At 38.9% G+C, this 23,945-nt stretch overlaps 1 protein-coding gene across 1 annotated transcript in view; it reads left to right on the forward strand.

The window, feature by feature from the left end:
- The first annotated feature begins 1,307 nt into the window (after positions 1-1,307).
- drd2a (dopamine receptor D2a) overlaps positions 1,308-23,945 on the forward strand; it is a 35,061-nt gene continuing 12,423 nt past the window's right edge. Inside the window, exons 1-2 of the mRNA XM_079609684.1 lie at positions 1,308-1,365; positions 21,206-21,293. Of these exons, the coding sequence (XP_079465810.1) occupies positions 21,221-21,293 (73 nt within the window). The 5' untranslated portion in view covers positions 1,308-1,365; positions 21,206-21,220. The remainder of the gene's footprint in view (positions 1,366-21,205; positions 21,294-23,945) is intronic.

The raw sequence follows: 23,945 nt of genomic DNA on the forward strand, positions 1-23,945 counted from the left end.
CATATGCGGAAGTGAGATAGCCTACTGTAGGCTAAGTTTTGAATGCTTATATTTTCTAAATGCGAATGTTGTGTTTTGGAGCACACTAGCTTATATATAACAATAAGGCTAAACATATTCATATTAAAGCAAAAAACTAAAACAAAAAAAACAACAACAACTCAGTTTTGATTTCATGGGGACTTTAAGGGGCGAGACGTTGGGAGACAATATTTTTCTTAAAATATAACAAAATATGTATTTCTGACTAATTTAATTATAGGCTACAAGTCAAATAAAATGTGTATTTTCATATTATGAATTGTGTAAAGCGCTATATAAATAAAGGAGACTTGACTTTATTTGGGTTATGTTATAGGCTATCGTTGCAGTTTCATCCCAGGATCACGTTAATGTATGGTGGAAATATGAATTGTCTCTCAATTAACCTAAATGTAGGCTATTTTAAAACAAAAATGTACATTTGAACAGCACACAGATTGTTTTCCCTATTGGTAGGCTATTTAAAGCTCAATTTTCTACTGTTGCAAAGTGTCCAAAACACTTGGGCACTTTATAAACTGACAAGTGACAACTATAGGCCTACATGTTTCTGCTATGAGTTCTTTGACCACAAGAGTGCAGTGCTTTTATTTTGATAACGACAAACAATAGCCTACCACTGTAAAACATTGCGGGTAAGCGACTTCACTCAATGAATGACGTGTAGTGTTAAACGACACGGTTATTGGATGGATCTACAGCGACAGCTTTTGCTATGTGAGGTGATGGTCCTAGAATATCACTCTCATGGACAAAAATCCATCCAATAGACTTATTCCACACATACAGAGACCAACTCCTGTGGCTGACATTTGTAAAGTGGTCCCAGCAGACAACATCTGAAAACAAATTGATTTAGGTTCATTTTCAGGTGCTGAAGGCAGCTGGCATCTCTTACCTCAGAGGTTTTACATTTTGATCCGTCTCCCTGTGTCAACATCCTTTTATGTTTCTGGGACTTCTTATGACAATGCTGTGCTTCTGAGTGTGCGCCTCTTAAATTAAAAATGATTCTTTGTTTTGTCTGGTAATTGCCTCTCAAAGTTCAGAGATTAGGGGCAGAAGAAAGGCAAATAGAGTCGCGCTGATTAAAGTGCTCTCAGAACATTCCTTACAAAGCGCAAATCCCCACTGAACTCATTTTAGTAGCCTGCGCGGTGGAATGTATTTTCAACTCGGAGATCTGTAAGATTGAATAATGGTAGAGAATAAGAAAGAGGCAGAAATCTATTCCTTAAAGTTGAGAAGACCCAAAAAATCAAAGGAGGGGCGTAGATGACCTGATGCAGCACAGCAGGCCAGAGGAAAAACCGACACACCTCAGTGAGTTCACTCAGGTTTTATTCGACCCTCAATCACCTCAATAACTTTTTGGACTGTTTGTCGCACAATAAACTGTGATAGGAAAAAAAATGATGTACATTTTATCGACAGTGAGGTCACCATGAAAGAAAAGAGTTTGCTACAAGAATAACAAATGGTTAGCCTATGACTTTCAGGCTTAGAAATATGCAACACACACACACACACACACACACACACACACACACACACTGAGGTCAGTTTTTCTGAGGTCAGAAAAGAGATGTGGAGTGGTGATGTCATCAATATAATACACTCGTCACATTTAGTGTGAGCAACACTTGATTTTATGACCAAAAAACAAACAAACAGATTTTCAGGAAAGAAAGTAAAAACAATTAAGATTATTCTTTTTTACCAAACACTTATTGTTTTGTAGAGTTATTTCACTTGCATAATCTAAAGTAGCTATTTCTCTAGTTTAATTTGATGCCTTTCATTCATGCTAACTTGCTAATACAGTTAGCTTATGGCTGTTTGGGGTGGGGATAGTTTTAACAGTTCATTAATGTTACAACCCCTTATGATGATTCCAGTTATCAATCACATCAGCTGTTAGACAAAATCACGTGATTTTTTTTTTTTTTGTGGTAGGCTAAATATGTTTCCTTCATAGTTTATCCACGTCTTCTTATCGGATAAAAACATTACCGGCCTCATTGAGCACATTTTGTTCACTATTTTACTTGCCATTTCCAGCAGTAATATTGCAACATTCACATAAAATTAGGTGGATGGCAACATATTCTGTGACTGAATGAGGCAGGAATACAGTACAGACACGAACACACACCGCAGTTGTTTTAGTGCTAGATTTAAAGTCGTATAGAAATACAATTTCAAAAATGACAAAAACTAAATTGTTCACATTATTCAAAACAAATTATTCTTTGTTCTTCAATTCCATTCTTGCATAAATTTAGATTGTGTGCATCCTAATTCTCTCATTGTTGCATCTATTCCTTCCCAGCCTGTGTTACAAATCACCCCAGTAGTGCGGAAGGTTCTAACAACGGAAATCTTTGTGTTTGACATGAACTCACATAATCTGTGATTGTGTAGGCTAGTACATGTCCAAGTGAGTTTTATTTGTAGGAGAAAAATGTTGCTACCATGTATTATTCGTTAAATTTATATAGCGCTTTTTCTGAGACCTCAAAGCGCTTTACATAGAAGAGGGGGAATTTCCTCAACCACCACCAATGTGCAGCATCCACTTGGATGATGCGACAGCAGCCATACCAGAACACCCACCACACACCAGCTTACTGGTGGAGAGGAGACAGTGATGAAGCCAATCAGTATATGAGGATGGTTAGGAGGCCATGATGGATAAAGGCCACTGGGCATAATGTATCAACGTTTAAGAGATCTAGCACAAACAACCACTGAGTTACCGATGCTCAAACAAAAGTTACTTTCATTACTTTCGGTCTTCCCCTACAGGTACTTCAAAATCAAATGTAAAAATTATAATTAATTAACAGCAAAAGAAACTTAATCTAAATATGAAACACTTTTCCCTGTCAATTTATAGCTACAATAAAAAGTGAATTACAGACGAGCCTGTGGTCAATGTCAGGTTTTCCGCAGCAAGGCAATGGGCTTCTAGACTTCAGAGTAATTGGAGCTCAACATCATGGTGACTGCCCTTGGGCCTCACTTTTACATAAGCTTAAATTACAGTAATTGCAGTCATGCACCCGTGCCCAGCATGTTGTCATCGCAAACCATAAAACGTAAAATAAGACATTCATCACTAAAACACATCTCTGCTTCTCACGCAAACAGACTGTTCTGAGAGAAAGCTGAATTCAGTTTACAGCCTCAGTGAATTCATTTAATTTAAATCTACGCTAATAAGAATATTGCTGTGAGAGACGACGGAGTTCTTGCTTTATTTAATTAAGGACAAGTCCACAGGAGGACTTGTCCCGGTGCTCGGAGAAACGTTATCACTTTAAACCTCCTTCCACAGAATTGCATTAGTTAATATGGAATCTGTCAGATCCTTTTAGAAATGCTTTTCACTCGGATGTTCCTCTAGGATGCTCTGCCATTACTGTTCCACACTCTATCAATTTCACAGATAGTTTAGTAACGGTCTCTCATACTGTCCTCTGCTTGTGCACAAAGATAATTTTCAGGCTTTGTTGTGAAACTCAGTTTTTTTTTTTTTTAAATGAGGGGCATCGTGAGCGGCTTGCTTAAGCCAGCCACAGTGGCGAATTTTTCTATTTGTGGCACTTTCACCTGCTTTCACCCCTATATGAGGATGTTCCGCATACTAACATCTCAGAGTGGGAAAACAACAATGTTCTGAGCAATGTTGCTCTGTTTCTGTGGACGCCTGAAGGAGTTTGTGACTCTGGAATATCTTTGGAATTGGTTGGTCTGCACAGTAATTGTGTATGTAAATGGTTTTGTTGCAAAGCAATAGTAAAAGCACTGGCTCAAAACGTTAGAAAGCAGGAATCAGCTGAAGGAAGTGAGTTTAAAAACCACACACACACACACACACACACACACACACACACACACACACACACACACACACACACACACACACACACACACACACACACACACACACACACACACTCATATCAACATGTCAGACTCTGCCGTTCTCTAATTTATTTCATCTGTATTTAAAATCCAGGCCAGTGTTGCCTTAAACAAAAAGAGCATTAACAACCCAGGCCGCATTGGTAATGAGTGTCGCAGAATCAGCGTGGACTACAGCACATGGTGACGTATGTGCTCTATTGTTAGTGTAATGAACACCTGGACATCAGTGTAGTGCTAAATCAGACACACAGATGTAGCAGCTCTTCAGCTCTGTAGCCGTGAAGCGCAAGATGCTTCCCTTTTTTTAAAATGAATCTTTGTATACACTATAGTTACGAAAGCTGTGAAACATAACCAGCACAGTGATTTTAGCTCACACTTAAAGGGATAGTTCACCTCATAATACAAATTTTTTTTTGCTCATCATTTACTCACCCTTACGCCACCCCCGATTTATATGATATTTCTTATTCAGATAAACACGAATGAAGATTTTTAGGGAAATGATCAATCAAGGTGAATCCATAATGCAAGCGAATGGACATCATATACACACATAGATAATAAAAGATAGGGAAAGTCTTTGCCTTGATAGGCATAGATAATAATAGATAGATAATAAACTTTTTTGAATTGGAACTTGAAATGCGGTTTTAAAGCGACGGTAAAAAGGTAGAAGTTAAAAAAGCCTGTTTGAAAACAGTCATTATTTTAGCAGTTTGGTGTCACCAGTATCACAGCAATTGCACGAACCATCTTTGTATGGATATATAACAGACGATTTGGACAAACAAGGCAAAGACTTTTCCATCATTACAGACTAACTTACAACAACGAATAACAAAATTGTTGGGAATTTCATCAGCCACGTTCAAAATCATAAGAACACCCTTCTCCCACTAAACCACACAGCAATGGAGACAGCAGGAGCATGTGCATAATTTATTATCATGCCAGAATTTCATTAAGTGCAATGATTAAAAATAAGAAGCTCTCCTTGAGGGACCCTGATATAGCTCTTAATTACAAATTTCCATTAATTGCTGCTAAGGTACATTTCATTAAGATCATTCAGTGGAGGCAGTGGTCAGTATGCGGCCCATTCCACAATGCAAGTTTTATGATTCAAATGCAGCTGAAGCAAATTCGTCCAAACTGAAGGGACCAATTAAAATCCATAAAAGGTTATGAAAATTTCAGACAGTTACGCCTTCAGTTTCACAGACAAGCAGCTGATATCACAGCAGGAGCGAAAGTTCTAAAGGTTCCTTCTTTGATGATTATTTTATTATACTTCACGCAGAGACAAGTAGTGGTCCCCAAGAATCTTAATCTAACAAATCCAACTCAGATATCCTGATATTAGATTTATCAGGATTTAGATTTTAGATTTAACAGTGTATATAGTGTGAATATGTATACACATACTGTTAAAAAGTTTGGGGTCGGTAATATTTTTTTAACGTTTTTGAGAAAAGTCTCTTATACTCACTAAGGCTATGTATTGGATCAAAAATACAGTAAAAACAGTAATATTGTGAGATTTTAATTACAATGAAGAATAAGCTTTCCATTTTAAAGCAACACCAAGGAACTTTTCCTCTGCGGTCGCCCTACAGGTTTGAAGCGGAATTGTCCATTACCGCTGCCGTTAATAATTGAGCCTACCGCAGCCTACTGTCGCACTCACGCTCGCTGTTTATCCAGCACCGGCTTTGGAATGAACGATGTCCACAGACAAGGTAGAGTATGATGCATGATTTTATGAAAGTATGATGTATTGCAACATCAGAAACGAAGAAAAACTAAATAATGACTATTGCAACGCTTGACGTAAAGCAAGTCAAATTTGTAGTTTTCTTATGTCTCAATAGAACTACAGAAACGCGACCCGGTCTGGCAAACTTACATAGTGTGGTTATAGCACAGGACAGCAAAGCGGAGGCATATGCCTTTCACCCTGTTACGACTTGATGAACCACTGAAACAATTTTGGAAACATTATTTTAAGGTAAAAAAAATCTTCCTTAGTGTTGCTTTAATATAATTTAAAATGTAATTTATTTCTGTGATGACAAAGCAGATTTTTTTTAATTTTTTAATTTTTTTTTATAATATATATCATAATCTTCAGTGTCACATGATCCTTCAGAAATCATTCTAATATGCTGATTTGCTGCTCAAGAAACATTTCTTATTATTATCAATAAATTGCAGCACTTTTTTCAACATTGATAATAATAAGAAATGTTTATTGAGCAGCAAACCAGCATATTAGAATGATTTAGGAAGGATCATGTGACACTGAAGACTGAGTTATGATGCTAAAAAAAGTGCTGCTGCTTCATATTTTTGGTGGAACCCTTCCTGAATTTTTTTGTGAAAAAATTATTTGATTAATATAAATTTCAAAAGAACAGCATATATATATATATATATATATATATATATATATATATATATATATATATATATATATATATATATATATATATATATATATATATACATAGCTTACTAGCTTCATATAAGAACAGCTTTCAAAACTGCAGTGGGATTAAAGCAGTTGCTTATATATACAGTGTATGTGCACATGAAAAATACTCAATTACTAATCAAATATATGAGCATGTTAGCTGTGAAGAGGAAGATATTAGTTAATAATGATCACATCTGTCAAACACTAGATGGCTTTAGCGTGTCTTTGCTCTGTGCAGTGCTCTCATTTATTGGGGTTGTCATCCAAATAGCATGCAAAATTGTGAAAAATGTGTTTTTAAGGGGACAAGATGCCCAAACCAAGAGCGCGCATTATTACTTCTCAGCTTATCTTAAGCCTTTTACATCAGTTTGTGTAAGGACCACTAACTCTCGAGGACATCGGCTCTTTTTTTGGGGCTGTGAACACTCTGTGACAGACTGAGTCTTATCCTCACAGCATAATCAATGACAGCGGAGAGGCTGGGACGGATTGTTCCATCTGCTGATGACTGAAGTTTTTATCTTTTGGATGACAGGTATCAACTATTGGCTTTTCATGGCACAAGCTGAATCTGTTTACAGCACAGCAGGTTTTGAACTTGGTTCAGCATAATAGGGCAATTACAGTAAACATTATCTGTGCACATTTCATTCGTGTGCAATCATGTTATCCTCTTGTAGAAATAATACAATTAATTGCTCATTTCTGGCAGTAAATTGGGTGTCACTTTTCATGCTTGAACCTCCCACTGCATGAGGCAGACTTTCCCCCCTGCTCTATAAAAGTAACGTAACCCTATATATGTTTGTTTTTGCTTTGTGATTTATCTTCACCCTTTTGGTGTCACCAAACCTTAATGTCCCCAGTCATGTAAGGAAGGATAAAAGCACAAAATAACATGATAAGCCATGTTTGTTTTCATTCTCATGGCCTGATGTTGCATTTTTTCTGACAGAACTGAAATATTGTTTGCTTTTGTAAATCACCTGTTGAGTGTTTTTATGATTATTGCACTGATGACTCAGAAAACATCATTTGTCACAATAAGGTGTCTTGACAATTTAGATTTATCATTTTTATCCACATGGTTTTGCTCTCAGACAGTGTTTTCTAGCATATGGCTCTAGAATCACAATGCATAGCCATCCAAACGCCAAATAAATGACTAAAGAAGGAGAAAATAAAATATGTAAATTAGTCGAATTATTAGCATTTCAACAAAATAACATTCTCTCCTCTGGAACTTTTTGCCACATTCACGCCACAAAAAAACGAATCCTTGGAGAGACAGAAAAAAACCCAACTACATATATTATAAGTGCCTCTGAATCTCACTAAATACATAAACCAAAATGAGTCAGTTTAAGAGACACTCACTGTGACTAGTGAATGTGAAACCAGTTTTCTCTTTTAAAGGATCAGTGTTGAGAGATTAACTTTGACTAACATGAAAATGTTGGATTTCAATCCATTCAAAGGAGTACAAGCAATTTAAACACTTGGCAGGGATCCTTTTGCTTTGCCTCCGATTCCCTTGTGGTGCAGAACTAAGAAGTTTTGGATATTGGCAGGGAGGAAACTATTCTTAAGCTTCCCGAGCAATGGTTCAACACTGGTTTTAACCTTTCCATCCCAGCTTTTTACAGTCGCCCAGTAGCAGGTTTAGCAGAGCAGGCGATTTTCCCTGCTCAGTATATGAACTCAATCATGCGCCTGAGCTCTATTTGTAGCACTGGGACAGGAACAGATAGAATTAATCAAGGACAGAAATCATTGTATAATAACCAAAAGTGGCATTCAGTTTCCACAAAACTTGCCTTGTCTTGGAAAAATCTGACAGCATACGATAAATCAAGATTGTCCCATACAGTATGTGTATTCAGTGAGGCATTGAAATTGCATTGGATTATTTAATATATTTCCAAAAAGTGAACAAGGATCAAGCACCCTCTGAGGAAAGGTTATTCCTGTTTCAGAGCTGAAGTCCTGTAATTGCTTCAGCAAGGTATTATGAGATAAGATTCCGTCTGAGGATGTGACCTTTGGTTCCATTAAACATTCAGTCAGTCACCTTGTGCTCAAATACCTCTAATTAGACCAAAGTGCTCTAAAAATCATCACACTGGATATCCTAGCCCAAAATGTACACTCAATTTGTTGCTAACTTGTGCATTTGGAGGAATTACAACAATCCCCAGAGTATATGAGTTACAGTCATGCATATGCGGACATAAAATGATACTGAAATGTTATACAGCAGTTTAAGGGGTCAAGCGGGCTGGTTACCCTCTACTGGTAGATGTTGTAATTGCGTCTCTCTCCACTGGCGGCCATTCAATATTGCAATTTCTGATGAAGTGCTAATTTTGGCAAGCAACATTTTATTTGCAAATATGTATTTGTGTTATAACATATTTCATCAGGGGCTGATTTCACATTTTGCATACTTCTGGATGGGGCTACTGCAGATAAATGGATAGCTTTCTCTATGTATTGTAGACCTATGGGTAATGACATGAGAAATCATATTTGCCTTGCTCTTTTGACATATAAGAGGTCGTTGTACCATTAAAACATCCTGCAAGTTTTGTAGTTTCAAATATCCTCCTCATTATAAACAAAAGCATTTATTAAATCAAGCTCTAAAACAGCTCATTTGGATATTGTGAGATTTGTGACGTCACACGGGCAATTACATTTGCATATGATTTCCTCAAGAGCAAGAACAAATCATCGCACCATTTGCCTACAACAGATGCGAGCGTCACTTCCCGTCATATCATGTCAAAAGCAAATAGAACTCATTTTAATCACTGATGCTGTCTACACTGGATACACAGACGCGCGTTCAGTTTCTGACATACTCCACGCAATTGAGTCTGTCGACAACAGGACACAGGGTTTAGAATGGGGGTTGAGTGTGTGTGTGTGTGTGTGTGTGTGTGTGTGTGTGTGTGTGTGTGTGTGTGTGTGTAAACTTCATTTATATTATATAATAAGTGAACCTCAAGCAACATAAGTCCATGTAATGACCCCTTTAGACAATTACACTGTGTAATACTTCAAAAGTGTCTTCATGTCATCATGCCACATCATCAACAATAATGTCACGACACATAACTGATCCCCAGACCTGAAAATGTGCATCACTTACTGTAAATACTTTAGTCCTTCTTGAACCCAAATATGTTAAACAAGATTTTAACTGCCTGGCCTTTCTCCGACACAGCTGAGTTGATGCTTTCTGCCCTGCTCTTCACAGCAGTTCATTTCACTATTCAATAATTACTGGGTTCATTGAACTATGAAAAGTGTGAATCAACTCAAACAGCATTTGATGAATACATCACGGCACACGGCGCCTTCATCTGCCTCCCAATTACACATGCTGGGACATTAAGTGTTGAACACGCCCCGCTTTCACAACGCTGAAGGTCATGGTGATCCCAAACTCTGCCCTCTCACTCCCATCTGCCAGTATCCCACTGGCACACTCCTGCCAGACTTCACCGATGTGTGTGAAAGCAGGTTGAGTACCAGTATCATTAACTGGACCCCCCATCCCCCTCTAAATATAAAAATAAATTCAAGGTTTATTTTATGAAAAGTCTTTATTCAGTAGCCTCCTTTTTGCAATCTTGCTTTTAAATGTCTCTTTTAAAATTGGTCTGGAAAAAAACTCCAAATGACAATAGGTAAGAAATAATTATTTTATGGATGCCTCCTAAAGCACTTTGTCCATGCAATTAATAAAAGCTTGAATGTATCTGCTTGAATGTCTCTGTCTGAATTATACGGAGCCCCATGGTGATGGGAAAAATATGAGATGGGAGAAAAAAAAAAAAAATATTTCAATGCTTTTGTGTAGTGTTAGGGGTAACGCATTACAAGTAATGTAAGTTACGTAATCAGATTACATTTTCAAGTAAAGTAATGCATTACTTTTAAATTTACAACAAAATATCTGTTACTTTTTCAACTAAGTAAAGCAAGTTACTTTGTTTTCCCATTTATTGACTGACACCTCTCAGTCCCCATGTAGATAGAAATCAGTAGTGAGGATCAGAGGTGTTGTGTGTGCTGTGTAAACATGATGGTTATTGTAGTTCTAGACTAAATGTGAGCATTTACTTTTCACTTGCACAAAAACAGATTAAGATTCAGTCATAACTCAGAATATTACACAAACAATAATTAGAAGTGAAATAATACAAATATACTTTATGTATTTAATCTAACTTTATTAGCCAATGTTTTTCCTGCTGACCTTCGATGATCCAATTCAACCATACCAATAAGCAAAAATTACTTTAGATAAACAGCACATACATAAATACATCTACTTCCGCTTATCCTCCCGGTGGGACGCGCCCAGAACACCTTCCCGGAATGGCGTCCAGGAGGCATCCGGAACAGATGCCCGAGCCACCTCAGCTGACCCCTCTCTATGTGGAGGAGCAGCGGCTCAACTCTGAGCTCCTCTCGAGTGACTGAGCTCCTCACCCTATCTCTAAGGGAGCGCCCAGCCACCCTGCGGAGAAAGCTAATTTCGGCCGCCTGTATCTGGGATCTTGTCCTTTCGGTCATGACCCACAGCTCATGACCATAGGTGAGAGTAGGAACGTAAATTGACCGGTAAACCTTCTTCACCACGACAGACCAGTACATCGACGGCATTACTGCAGAAGCTGCACCGATCCGTCTGTCAATCTCCTGTCCCATCCTTCCCTCACTCGTGAACAAGGCCCCAAGATACTTGAACTCCTCCACTTGAGACAGGAACTCTCCACCAACCTGAAGTGGGCAAGCCACCCTTTTCTGACTGAGACTGGGATGAGAATCAGCACCTCGGATTTGGAGGTGCTGATTCTCATCCCAGCCGCTTCACACTCGGCTGCAAACCGTCCCATTGCATGCTGAAGGTCCTGGTCTGATTGGGCCAACACGACAACATCATCTGCATAAAGCAGAGACGAAATCGTGTGTTCCCCAAACCGGACACCCTCCGGCCCCTGGCTGCGCCTAGAAATTCTGTCCATAAAAATTAAGAACAGAACTGGTGACAAAGGGCAGCCCTGCCGGAGTCCAACATGCACCGAGAACAAGTCTGACTTACTGCCGGCAATGCGAACCAAGGCCCTTAGCAGAGGTCTCCGGACCCCATACTCCCAGAGCACCCTCCACAGGACAACGCGAGGGACACAGTCGAATGCCTTCTCCAAATCAACAAAGCACATGTGGATTGTTTGGGCAAAGTCCCATGAGCCCTCCAGCACCCTGGAGAGGGTATAGAGCTGGTCCAGAGTTCCACGACCGGGACGAAAACCGCATTGTTCCTCCTGAATCCGAGGTTCTACTGTTGGCTGAATTCTCCTCTCCAGTACCCTGGCATAGACTTTCCCAGGGAGGCTGAGAAGTGTGATTCCCCTGTAGTTGGAACAGACCCTCCGGTCCCACTTCGAGTTCTCCTCCTTCCGACGACATCCCCAGTGGAGGTCAACAGCTGCCCACCTCTACTGTAAACAGTGTTGGTAGGGCACTGCTTCCCTCTCCTGAGGCACCCGACGGTTTGCCAGAATCTCTTCGAGGCCAACCAGTAGTCCTTCTCCATGGCCTCACCGAACTCCTCCCAGGCCCGATTTTTTGCCTCCACAACCACCCGGGCTGCAGTCCGCTTGGCCTGTCGGTACTCGTCAGCTGTCTCAGGAGTCCCACAAGCCAGCCAGGCCCGATAGGACTCCTTCTTCAGCTTGACGGCATCCCTTACTTCCAGTGTCCACCACCGGGTTCGGGGATTGCCGCCTCGACAGGCACCGGAGACCTTGCGGCCACAGCTCCGAGCGGCCGTGTCGACAATGGAGGTGGAGAACATGGTCCACTCGGACTCAATATCTCCAGACTCCCTTGGGATCCGGTCGAAGCTCCGCTGGAGGTGGAAGTAGAAGATCTCTCTGACAGAGATAAACAGAACAGTTGTCTTAATTTTTATTTTTATTTTATTGCTGACAGGCATGAATTTGCATTTCCTTCAGCCTGAGGCTTATTCATTTCTCCTTAGATGGAAATGGCCTTTACGTGGCCTTGATCTGAATGGAGATGATCTCTGTTGAACCGGGGAGTGTAGGGGTTGTAAACTGTCTCATATGGCACATTTGAAAATTAGTCCTTTTTTTGCAGTGCAAATGGTAAATGCTGGAGAGCTTGTAGTACAGTGACTTCTTATCAAAATTTGTAGGAAAATGTTATTCCTCATGACAAGTAAATATTTTTTTTCAGGAAACCGAGCAGTGTATGATTAATCTCACATGAGTAACATTCAGATGTTGTTGTTTTTCAAAAGCAACCTTGAAAGTTTCTCTTATTCTGTCAAAAACTAAACATCTATGTCAGCAGTTCTCCTGCTGACACACAAACCATTAAACGCTCTGCGGGGCGCTGAGAAAGAGAAAATAATTTAATGTATGGGAAGTGTTATTCAATAGAGCAGTCTGTCTGATTTGTTATAAAAATGGATGACAACACCTGTCAGTCACCCATACCCAACCGGTGGAGGGGAATAGTGAGTCAGTCAGTTGTGAATTTTATAATGACATTCTAGGAGCAGGTTGAATTTTACATTGTGGCAGAGATGGAGTTTTCAGACTTACTCAGATAAATTGTCAATGTCAGAACAGAAACATCACTTTGAGCCTGCTTTATCACACTCACCCCATTTGCATGCATTAATGTGCCTCTATCAATAGGACAAAATAAGACATTCAGGTTGATCTAGATAAAAAAAAGTCTCAAACTAATAAGAGGAAATAATCAATCTTATACATGCTTTGCATTTTCTTGATCAGCCCATCCCCCATCTTTGTTTTTCAAGTGCTTTGCTGCCTTCATTCTTGCATATCAGTGAAAAGAAGGATAAGACTCGTAAGTGTTTCCTCGGCACAGTTTTTATCTAACTCTTACTTATCGTTTAGCAGCAGCAGGCTCACAGCCTTGACAGCACAGCACAGCTTAACAGGCTTAGAAAGGCAGATGCACGGTCAGAGCCAGATCACCACGTTCTGGGTCAAAGACCTGGATGTGATGAGGGAGATCTGGGATGCCTGGCAGATGTTCTCTTATCAAAAAACTCAGCCATGATCTCACTCTGAAAGCCATCCTTATCAAATTAATGCTGTTTAGTCTGGGGATGAAAGCACATATAAGGAATATGAATGGATTTGGTTAATGAATAACTTTATTATTGATTGATTGATTGATTGATTGATTGATTGATTGATTGATTGATTGATTGATTGATTGATTGATTGATTGATTGATTGATCGTTTAAAGTCGCAGGTGTATTTGAGAAAAGCATGTACTGTATCAAACCATCAAGGCAGTCTCAAAAAAAGAAACACCACTTGTGTATTTTTGCATTCTACTGTGATGCTTATCCATTGTCTTTCTATAGGTAAACATGCGCTATGGACAGATGTCTTTGACAGTTGCACATTTAGCCCATGTTTTGTGCTTTTAAATGCAAAAGCATTTTTTTGTGTGAATGGCTGCACCATAAACTCATATTCCATTCACATCATGCAGACACGGTAAGTTCAAGTTAAAGGGCTGCTCTCACAAAATGTCATTTTGTCTTTAAAATGTGAGATGATAGACAATGGAATAAAAGAAAAAAGCACGGTCGAAAGATGCATTTTTTTCAAAGTTGAACTTTTAACTTAAAGGTGCAGTAGGCGATTTTTGAGAAAGACTGCTGATATTAGATATTAACCCAAACAAACACACCCCTCCCTTCATTGCTCCACCCCCAAAATGCACAAACACGAAATGCAAGAGTGGATGTCTCTTTATCATAGCTGAAGCAAAGCAAAATAATGCAACAAGGAAGAGCATACAGTATTCAAGCAAGAGTTTGTTGTTAGTCGCCAGCAGCACACATGCTCAAGACAAACAATGACACTCAAAACTGTCCTGTTACTAACATTACAATAACAGCATATCTCAGTTCTGTGAAACATAGCAAAGCCAACATTACTCGCGTATGCAGCAGAAACAATGCAACCTCTGCGCCTGATTCCAGGCCTTCCCGCTTGGGTTTCTCCAGCACTGGAATGCTTTTCTAATATTAACGCAGGTCCTTATAACTATCATAAATCATATCATAACCCTTCTTTTTTCCAGTGATATTCCTCTGAGCGTTTCTCTTTTGTAATGTCTCTCAGTCTCAGCCATTTCACTTTCTACAGTCTTTATTTAAATCTCCCTCTTGTTCCCTCTCTCTCTTCCACCATCATGAGTGTATTTACGCCCCCTACTGTAAAAAAATGATTTCCATTATTTGTGATCACAACTTTTTATCTTTTGTCAAATCAACTTAGATAATTAATGTAGTTCAGATAACATAATATTGTTTCAAAAGAGTTTCTTTTGATTCAACCAATCTCCTTCATTGCATTAACTCAATTGTTTAATTTCAATTAACTAAAATTTTTAAGGCAACCAGATAACTTTCTTTTTTAAGTTAAACCAACAATAATTGTTTACAGTGTACTGCTGACTGGCTACAAGAGTATTGTGGTGCTTGATCTGATTCACTTTCAGCAGCGTTTCTCAGAAATTGCTTACTGCACTTTTTTATGAACCAGCCATTGAATTTTGCACATCTACAACCAACATTGTAGTGATTCGTTCTGAATGAATCTGTGTTTTGGAATAAGTTGGTTGAGTGAATGATTTAAATGACTGACTCATAAAAGACAGTCACTTTCTGCCATTTAGCCTATATATCTCTATATAAAATCACTATGGTTGTGTCACGGGGCAGTTTGTATAAATATGAAGGCAATATAAGGTGATATTTAATAGATCCAATGGGTAACCCTAACGAACAGAGCTACACACAACATTTCCACAATAGACGATACCGGACACTGAACTGAAACAGAACACAACATATATATATACAGGTGATAATGATAGTGATTGATGAGTGCACAGCTGAACATAATCCGTGGCCTTGACAACAAATGAGTGACAAAGGCAGACAATGACGAAACATAATGAGTCCAAACTAACGTGACTGTGTGTGTGTGTGTGTGTGTGTGTGTGTATGTGTGCGTGCGTGTGTGTGTATGTGTGCGTGCGTGTGTGTGTGTGGCTACATTATTATAGATATTTGTGATATATATATTTTATTTGAACTCTAAAGGTTTAGCTATAGAATAATCTTAAACAAGTTGTATAATATAGTACTGTATATTTAATATGGCACCATTCAAAACACAATGAGCACAAGAGTGACGTTTTGAAGGATACAAGTTGATAATTAATAAAAAAAATTCTCAAGGTAAAAGTAATCTTTAATGCAATTTGATTTAATTTGAATTGATTATAAACTTTTAATAGATAACTCGATTCACATTAAAATAGAATATAAATTCCCTCAGCTATCAGATAGTCCATCACCAGCTAAATCAGTGAATACGAAAAGACAAGAAAAAAATAAAACAAAATCAATTTTTGCCTACTTAATTCTGCTTCTAATCTCATCATTCTATCAGTACCCCCATTTTATTCTGTTCTGTCAGCAGAATGATTAATCGACAGGAACAAGATTTATGTTATATCAGCCTATGCCTTCATCAAATCTCTTCTTATAACCTTTCTTTGCAAATAGGCAATAAGGATCTAAACTGCTCACACTTAATGTAAATTAATGAACCCATGAACTGGATGCATGTAGATACATATAGCATCATTCATTAATTTTTTATGGGAAGTGTCCCAGATGCACTTACTGATGGAAGTGGGTGACTTATAACGGCGGTATGAGCATTCATTATGATGAATAATTTCCTGCGATAATGTAGCAATCCTTCTGTTTAGCTAAATACTGAAAGTCACCACAGCACTGTCGGACCTTAACCTTTAGTGGTGACCAGTTTTTTAATGAAGACGAGTAATACTGTTTGGAGACTCAGCTAAAACATTCATTTGTCACCTTGGAGTTATAGAATCATTTTTTATTTATCTTTATGTCAAGAGTCAATTATTTCAGCAAAACAGGCTAAATGTATTTAAAATTTTATGTATTATCATCACAAAACATTAGAGACTGAAATAAGCATGATTTATTGCCACATCAGCCTAAAGGTATTGAAAAGAACAGTATAGTAAACGAAAATGATGCCAATCAAAACAGGATTGTTTAGCAATGTATTTAAGGCGAGACACTACAGGTGAATAGGGTACAATTTTAAAATAATAGATATCACCATGAAACTTCCTCAGTTGATTACTTACACAAGTTCATAAAAAAAATGTATTACAAGTTTTTGAAATTTGTATGTTTAATTATGCAAATTAGGCATTATCACATTAAATATGCGCAATTTTGCATATATTTTCGGTAGATAGATCTGAACATATGATAAAGCCAGGTGCAAAATTCTTTTTTCATTTTGATTACACACAAGATGAAAAATGATGTTCAGAGGGATTTCAGCATATATGCTTTCATTACCTAGGAAATCAAAATATACTGTCCATAGCCTTAAAAAATCGATTTTCGTCATATTTTTTTTATTAAAAAGTCACATAAATCAGGCCAGGAATGATTTATTAACAAATCCCTCTGAACATATCTTCAGAATACTGCTAAGTGTATAACTGGAAAGTTTGGTGTACATAGGTGCTACATAGGCTGAGATGTTTCTACTGGAGAATGACAAAAAACTCACTTTGAGAAAAAGGCATTTAAAGATTTGTAATGTAAAAAAATCATAATTTTTTAGTGGAAACAACTATTTACTGACACAATATCTTATCAAATCATTAGCAACAACAATACAAACCACCTAAATCACATCAAAACTTATAAACACAGCTTTTATGGCCTTTAACTGAGCAGAAAAACAGTCAAAAACACACATCTAAATGTCAGAGCGTGTCACGTGATGCATCTGAACCAATCACGTTGTCAGAAATTGACATCAGCCAATGAGATTTCGCTTTTAGTGTTAAATGCCCATTATACTTTCACGATTGGTTGCTGATTAAAAGGAAATGACCATATTTGGATCCGACAGCATTGTACAGAAGAGAGAGAGCTTTTCAGACGTGTGCGTGATTAAAGGAAGAACACAGAGATCGCGGAGCAGCGCGTTGATTTAGAACGCCAACTTTTGTTGAATTTCAGAGAAATCTACAGACGCAAATAGACAAAGTTTAGTAAAATAAAGACCTAAATGTGTATTTTGGACTTTTTTTCACCACAAGTCTGAAAGAAGACATGCTATTGAAGACAAATATACCAAAATCTCAAAATTGACCAGTGAAAAAAAAACTATGTTTTTGCCTGCCGTGTCTCGCCTTAATGCTTCTGTTGGCTGAAAGTGATAGATTCACTGTATATTTATATATTTAGCAAGCGATGTCAGACAGCGTTTACAGGGGAACGTAGTGATCGTCGTATTTTTACAAAAGGCTGAGTCACCTCAGCTGCTTCCCGTCTTGGTCCTTCTACCTCCTCTTCTACAAGGCCTTTGCTGCAAACGCTCAGGACAATGAGGGTTACAATGGGAGAGTTTCCACATGGGATAATCCCTGCGGGCCTCCCATTCCTCAGCACACTCGTATCCCTTGGTTGAGTTTCTGGTTGGGGTGAGCTTAATATCTCATTCAGAGCTTGTGAGGAAGGATGCGATGCTTGCATCGGAGGGTGGGCTTATGCCTTCCGAGGTGGAGGACTCATCTGGGCATTCACCATCCGGCGTGTTGGCCCAGTCTGAAGTTGACGTGGAGTTGGCAGCCATGCTTGCCCGGTCAGCCACAAGCATTGGGCTGGAGTGAACTCCTCCACCATGTCCCAAACGCTCGCAGTTGGACGATTGGTTCCTAGGGTCAGAGCGTGATGCACAGCCATGCTCTGCCCCAGTACCTTTCTTCTGGGAAGTGAAGCTGATATCAATTATGAAATCTTGGAAGGCACCGTTTTCTGCCCGGTCAAGATTTGCTGGCTCCTCTGATCTCACTACCCTCAACGGCAGGGCAGTTTGGGGGTACACAGAGGTTCCACAGGTAAAGCGCGTGATTGCGGTGCACTTGTACACGCAAAACGCCGCCACCTGGAGAAATCGTCTGAGGCTTCCATCCGAGGCTTGAAAGTTTACCTCATCACTCGTGCCAAGGGCTTACAACGCCACTGACCAGGCGGCCTCTGCCCTGCATGCAATGGCCATCCTGTAAGTCTTCCAGGCCAAAGCATTAAAGATCTGCAAGAGGGTATTCCTGACCCAGAAGTGATGCAGGAACTGTGCAACCAACTATGCCCTTCAGGCTACGAAGGTTACGCCGCAGGCCCTGGGTCAGGCTAAACCTTGCAGAGATATGGAATGCAGAGAAAGTGATCTTTCTCAACGCCCCTATCTCCCAAGGTGGCCTCTTCTGCGACACTGTCGAGGACTTGGCACAGCAGTTCTTGGCAGTGAAAAAGCAGACGGAGGCCATCAAACATATCCTGCCTTGGTGTGGGTCCGCTTCCAGGAAAGTCAGACCCCCAAAGTTTCAGGCCCCACCTGCTCGTTAATAAGGTCTGCCCCCTGCGAAGGCTGCACCGACCGCGCCTCAGACTAGACTGACCTCCCAGACTAGACTCCTCACGCAGGCCCTGGAGCAGGAGTGATGTCTTCCAACAGAGGAGGTCCCACTGAAATAGAGAAACCTATTAACCCTGGGCGTTGGAAGGTTGTGAATTAGCTTAGCTGCACCTGCTTGTGGCACCCTAGTGTCTAACTCATTCGACACAACATATCATTACCTTCATCAGGGAACGGGGGTTACAACAGTAACCGAGGCGTTCCCTTTCTTTCACTCACTTCAACGTAGTGTCGAATGAATTAGACACTAGGGGTCCCTATACTAAACACCACAACTACTGAACTGTGTCACGAGACGGCGGGGCAGATGCAGGCAAGCCCTCACGTGCCACTAGCAGGTGCAGCTAGAATGAGACAAGACGTTTGTAGTCATAATATTATTTGAGATTAGATTTTTTTATATGTTGATAAGTAAATATATGAATATGTAATGAATTAGATTTATTTAAAGTGCTTTTCTGGTGTAATGTTAGGCACTGAACTGGAAAAGGGTGCTTAGAAGTTCCATTCATAGATGAACTAGACGGAGAGTTTGCTCAAAGACAGGTGGGAAAAGCAATCATGCTTCTGTGCACCTTTTACAAAGATGTCTTGGCCAAAAGCTCATTGCATCAACCTGCCAAACAGACGGCTCTCAGTGTCTGCATGAGCCATTGTCAAGTCTTTACAACCACCGAGTCAAAAAAATACTTTTTCTACCATCTGTTCTCTGAGAACTTTAGAATCAACACAAGTCTGCGTATTAAAGGTGTCTTTTCATAGCGCTCGCTGCCCGTCAATAATTCTGCATAGAGTTTAAAATCACATTTCATAGCAGCTGCTATGAAAGTCGGCGTGATTTGTTTTGCATTCTATATAAGTCTGCTCATCAGCAGGAGTTAATAGAGGCCACACAGTCTGAGTTGGGTTATAATGTGGCTCTCTCTCCCACAATTTGCTGGAACCCAAGGTCAGTTATTTAAATAGAGAAGTTTTTATTGTTATGATACAGCCCTTAAAGTGAAGAAAATGTTCCTGATCAGACTGTACAGTAATCTCCTGAGGGATGGAAGCAAATTGTTTGGGAAATGTAAGGCCGTCCCTCACCCTCACTTTAAAGGACATTAGTCTCTAAAAGTTTTGTGACTTTGCGTTAAGCGTGGCGATTTATCATCATCGTGGAATGGCATTTTCAGATCTCCAGTCCCAAAAACAATCCATTGGAAAGTTTTTAAACAAGCTGACCTTTAAAAATCACCCCTTAACATTCGTGATGGAGCTCTCTGCACATCCTGCTGACTTTTCGTGTATATATATATGAACATCAAACCACCACAAAAAATCAACCAATCACGATCCAATGTTATAAGTATTATCTAATCACTTCTGTAGTGTATATGAACTGTCATCCAATTAGAGTTATTATGAGGATTTAAAGAGATTAAATGTTGTTTCATTATGTTGTTTCACTTACTTTCTTCTTTGGAATACAAAATAAAATATTTTGAAAAATGTCTAAGCTACTCTATTGCTTAAAATGAAAGTGAACAGGGACAAGGGACTAGCTTAAAACACACATCAAAGTAGGGTAAATACCAGGAAACTAGGGTAAGCATTTTTCATTAAACTATTCATTTCATCCATACACACACTTCTGACACTTTGCCCTTATGACAAACCTCCTTTCATTTACAACATGAATTAATGCATAGAATTCCAAGTAAGTCAATCAAAAGAAGGGTTTTCTTTCTACTCTGTTTACTTGAATAACTGACAGATTTTTGGTCTGAATCCCCATGTGCGTGTCGACAGCAGAGACCAGAAGTCACTTTCACATTGGACTTTTAGAGCCAAATAAATGCTGACTCCTACATTTTCTACCAGGCTTTGAGCACTGAACTTTTCAACTTGAGAACTGTAAGCCACTTCTGAATAGTTTAAGATCTAGGGCTTTGGTATAACTTAGAGCTTTGGTATACTGTAACCACAGTGCTGCTTGAACTGTTTTCAACTACAGTATGTTTTATTTTTGGATTGTGCTTAAAGGGATAGTTCACCCAAAAAAAGGCCATTCTGTCATCATTTGCTCACCTACATGCTATTTGCTTTCTTCTGCAGAATCCATTAGGAGATATGTTTGAGAACCACTGTACAACAAATGTCAGGTCAACAGAAGAAAGGAAGTCAGGTTTGGAAAGACATAAGGGTGAGTAAATGATGACAGATTTTTCATTTCAAAGGTGCTACTTTCTGGGAAATATCAAAAAACCGAAGGGCAATTGTTGTCCCCAGTTTCTAAGGCAACAGGGTTTTTTGATTCACCCACATCTTATCATCCTTCTTTAAGGAGAGTAATAGCTTATCCTCTGACTGACTAGTGAGGCTCTGGCAATGTAGTACACATATATGAAATGCTATAAATCTGAAAATGTGATTATAAATCCATCTCCATTCATTAATGTATATATTTGAAGTTCCTACAGTATATGGTGTTAAAGCTGTATCAGTCTTGCACACAGTTTTTGCACTTATAACCTCGACACGGTTTCATTCCATTGGCCTATAGTCTCACAGCCCAACCACACATGGCACCAAATCCATTTTTCTGTGAACTCCACACGGACCATGTCTAAAGTCTGTGCACTCTGATCCAATCCTCAAAGCAGCTTTCTGTTGCTGTAGGGGAAGTGTGGGCTTGTGTTTTGTGTCCAGTCTTGAAGAGCATTTGAGGGCATTGAATTCAATCCTTACCCCAAGACAAGGAGCACAAATAATCTTCTGTGGGTACCAGTGATGCTTGCTCATATCTGGCTGAACCATATAATAGTTTTTGAAAATGTGTCACAACTGTTTGTAATCAGGGGATTGAGCAATAACAGATAAAGGCAATTTAAAGTCAGCATGATTTTTGAATTGTGGTCTTTTGATAATTGCCGCATTGATAATAATTGACAGGCTGCTGGAGGGAAGGCTTTACTGCCCAGTCCTTACATCATCAGAGAAGTGATGTTGTTGAAAGGGGAAGTTAATGTTCTTGATTTAATAGGGCACATGAATTAAATATATATATATATATATATATATATATATATATATATATATATATATATATATATATATATTATGAACACTGCAATATTCCATAAAAAATAAGAATTGACTATTTTGATTACGTGGGGATTTTTAAAGGTGACTTTTAAAGTCCCCCTGTTGTCAATAATTGTATCCTTAAAACTCAACCTTGATCACCAAAATTACATATTTAAACTTTTTTTTCCTGTGGAAAAAAATTCCTCATGCCTTAAAATAGCTTCATTTAATATATGCGTACCCAGGAATATGCTAATTAGCCCCACCTCTATTCACTCACGCCAGCTCACAGATTCACTCTGCCAACTTACTGTAGTAAACGCTGCACAATGGTATCGCTCTTTACAACGTCGGACACACAACGGTAATTAATATGATTAGCCTTTTGCTTGACTATAAACAGCTAATAATGTGTCACACAAACAAACCATGTTCCCGTTCGCCATCTCAGTGTCAGACAGCTGCCTTCTAACTATTATCCGAAACGCTTTGAACAACTCAGAACGTCAGTGGAGGAGACAGGCATGTAGTTCATCATAACATCGTAAAATACAGCAAAATACAGCAAAAAAGACTCCCCTGCTAGTTCGCTGTTAATGATATGCTAAAGCCAGCACGTTGACGTGATTGGTTATAAGGTAGTTTGTGACGTCAGAAACACAGCGATTTCAAAACACGTTTTTTTTTCACTGAAGTTTTAAGGAGAAAATACTCAGCAATGAAGTTGACATGAATTTGCGCATGGTTTGTCTTAAAGCATATTAAAACACCACATAGACACATAAACAACATTTTCACCACAGGGGCACTTTAAGAGATGAAAAGACATGTATTGACATACAGTCTAGGCCAAGCCCGCATTGGCTAAACACTAAGCTTTTAAATGGTCTCAACCACAGGAAAATGTAAGCAAATGCACTACTTAAAAAGCCATTGCTGTCAGAAAAACATCAAAGACAGAATAATGTTTTTGGCAGAAAATGGAAAGTTGTGATGAATTGCAATGAAACACGAGTTGCATGGTGATGCTCCAGAGCGGTGTCTTAAAAAAAAAATCTGCTGAGAAATATAATAATAGATGCATCTTTATCACAGCGAAGCATGAAAGAAGAGCTGTCATTGTGTGGGGAGCCTTTTTAGCTGCTGGTATCGGTGAGCTACTTCACTGAGAAAAGTAATTTAATGCTTTGGAGTACAGGAGAACATTGCAGAATGGCTTGCTTCCCATAAATGAAAAGTTGTTATCTAAAGAGGAATGATCAGATGCTATTTTTCAACAAGACAATTCTCCTGCCCAAACTGCAAAGACAACCAAGAAGTGACTCATGTCCATCAGGCTCATGTTTTGGCCTGCTCAGAATCCTGATTTGAACCCTATAATTAATATTTGGTCTCACATTAAACTTAAACGAACTGGGACACAATTTCAACAAATCAATAATTGTTTGAAGCCATTAACATTGAGTGGAACAACGCCGACTCTTCGTCCTGTAAAAAGCTGTCTGCAAGTTTACACGGCTTAAACATTTAAATAAAACAAAGGGGAAGGCTATTCCGTGCTAATTTACTTTATCTACAGTATTTGTGCAATTCTTGCTAATTTCCTGACCAGTGATTTGTGATTAAAATGATTAAGACCATTAAAAGACCACTAAATATTTGTGCCATTTTTGGCTTGGTCAATTTTTTTGCCCAAGGTTGGGGATGAAAAAGAAAAAGCTAAATAAATCAAAATCACCACCTTTATTTTAATCATTTTAATTCCAAA

This window comes from Phoxinus phoxinus, assembly GCF_949152265.1.
Source record: "Phoxinus phoxinus genome assembly, chromosome: 4".
In the NCBI taxonomy this organism is placed as follows: Eukaryota; Metazoa; Chordata; class Actinopteri; order Cypriniformes; family Leuciscidae; genus Phoxinus; species Phoxinus phoxinus.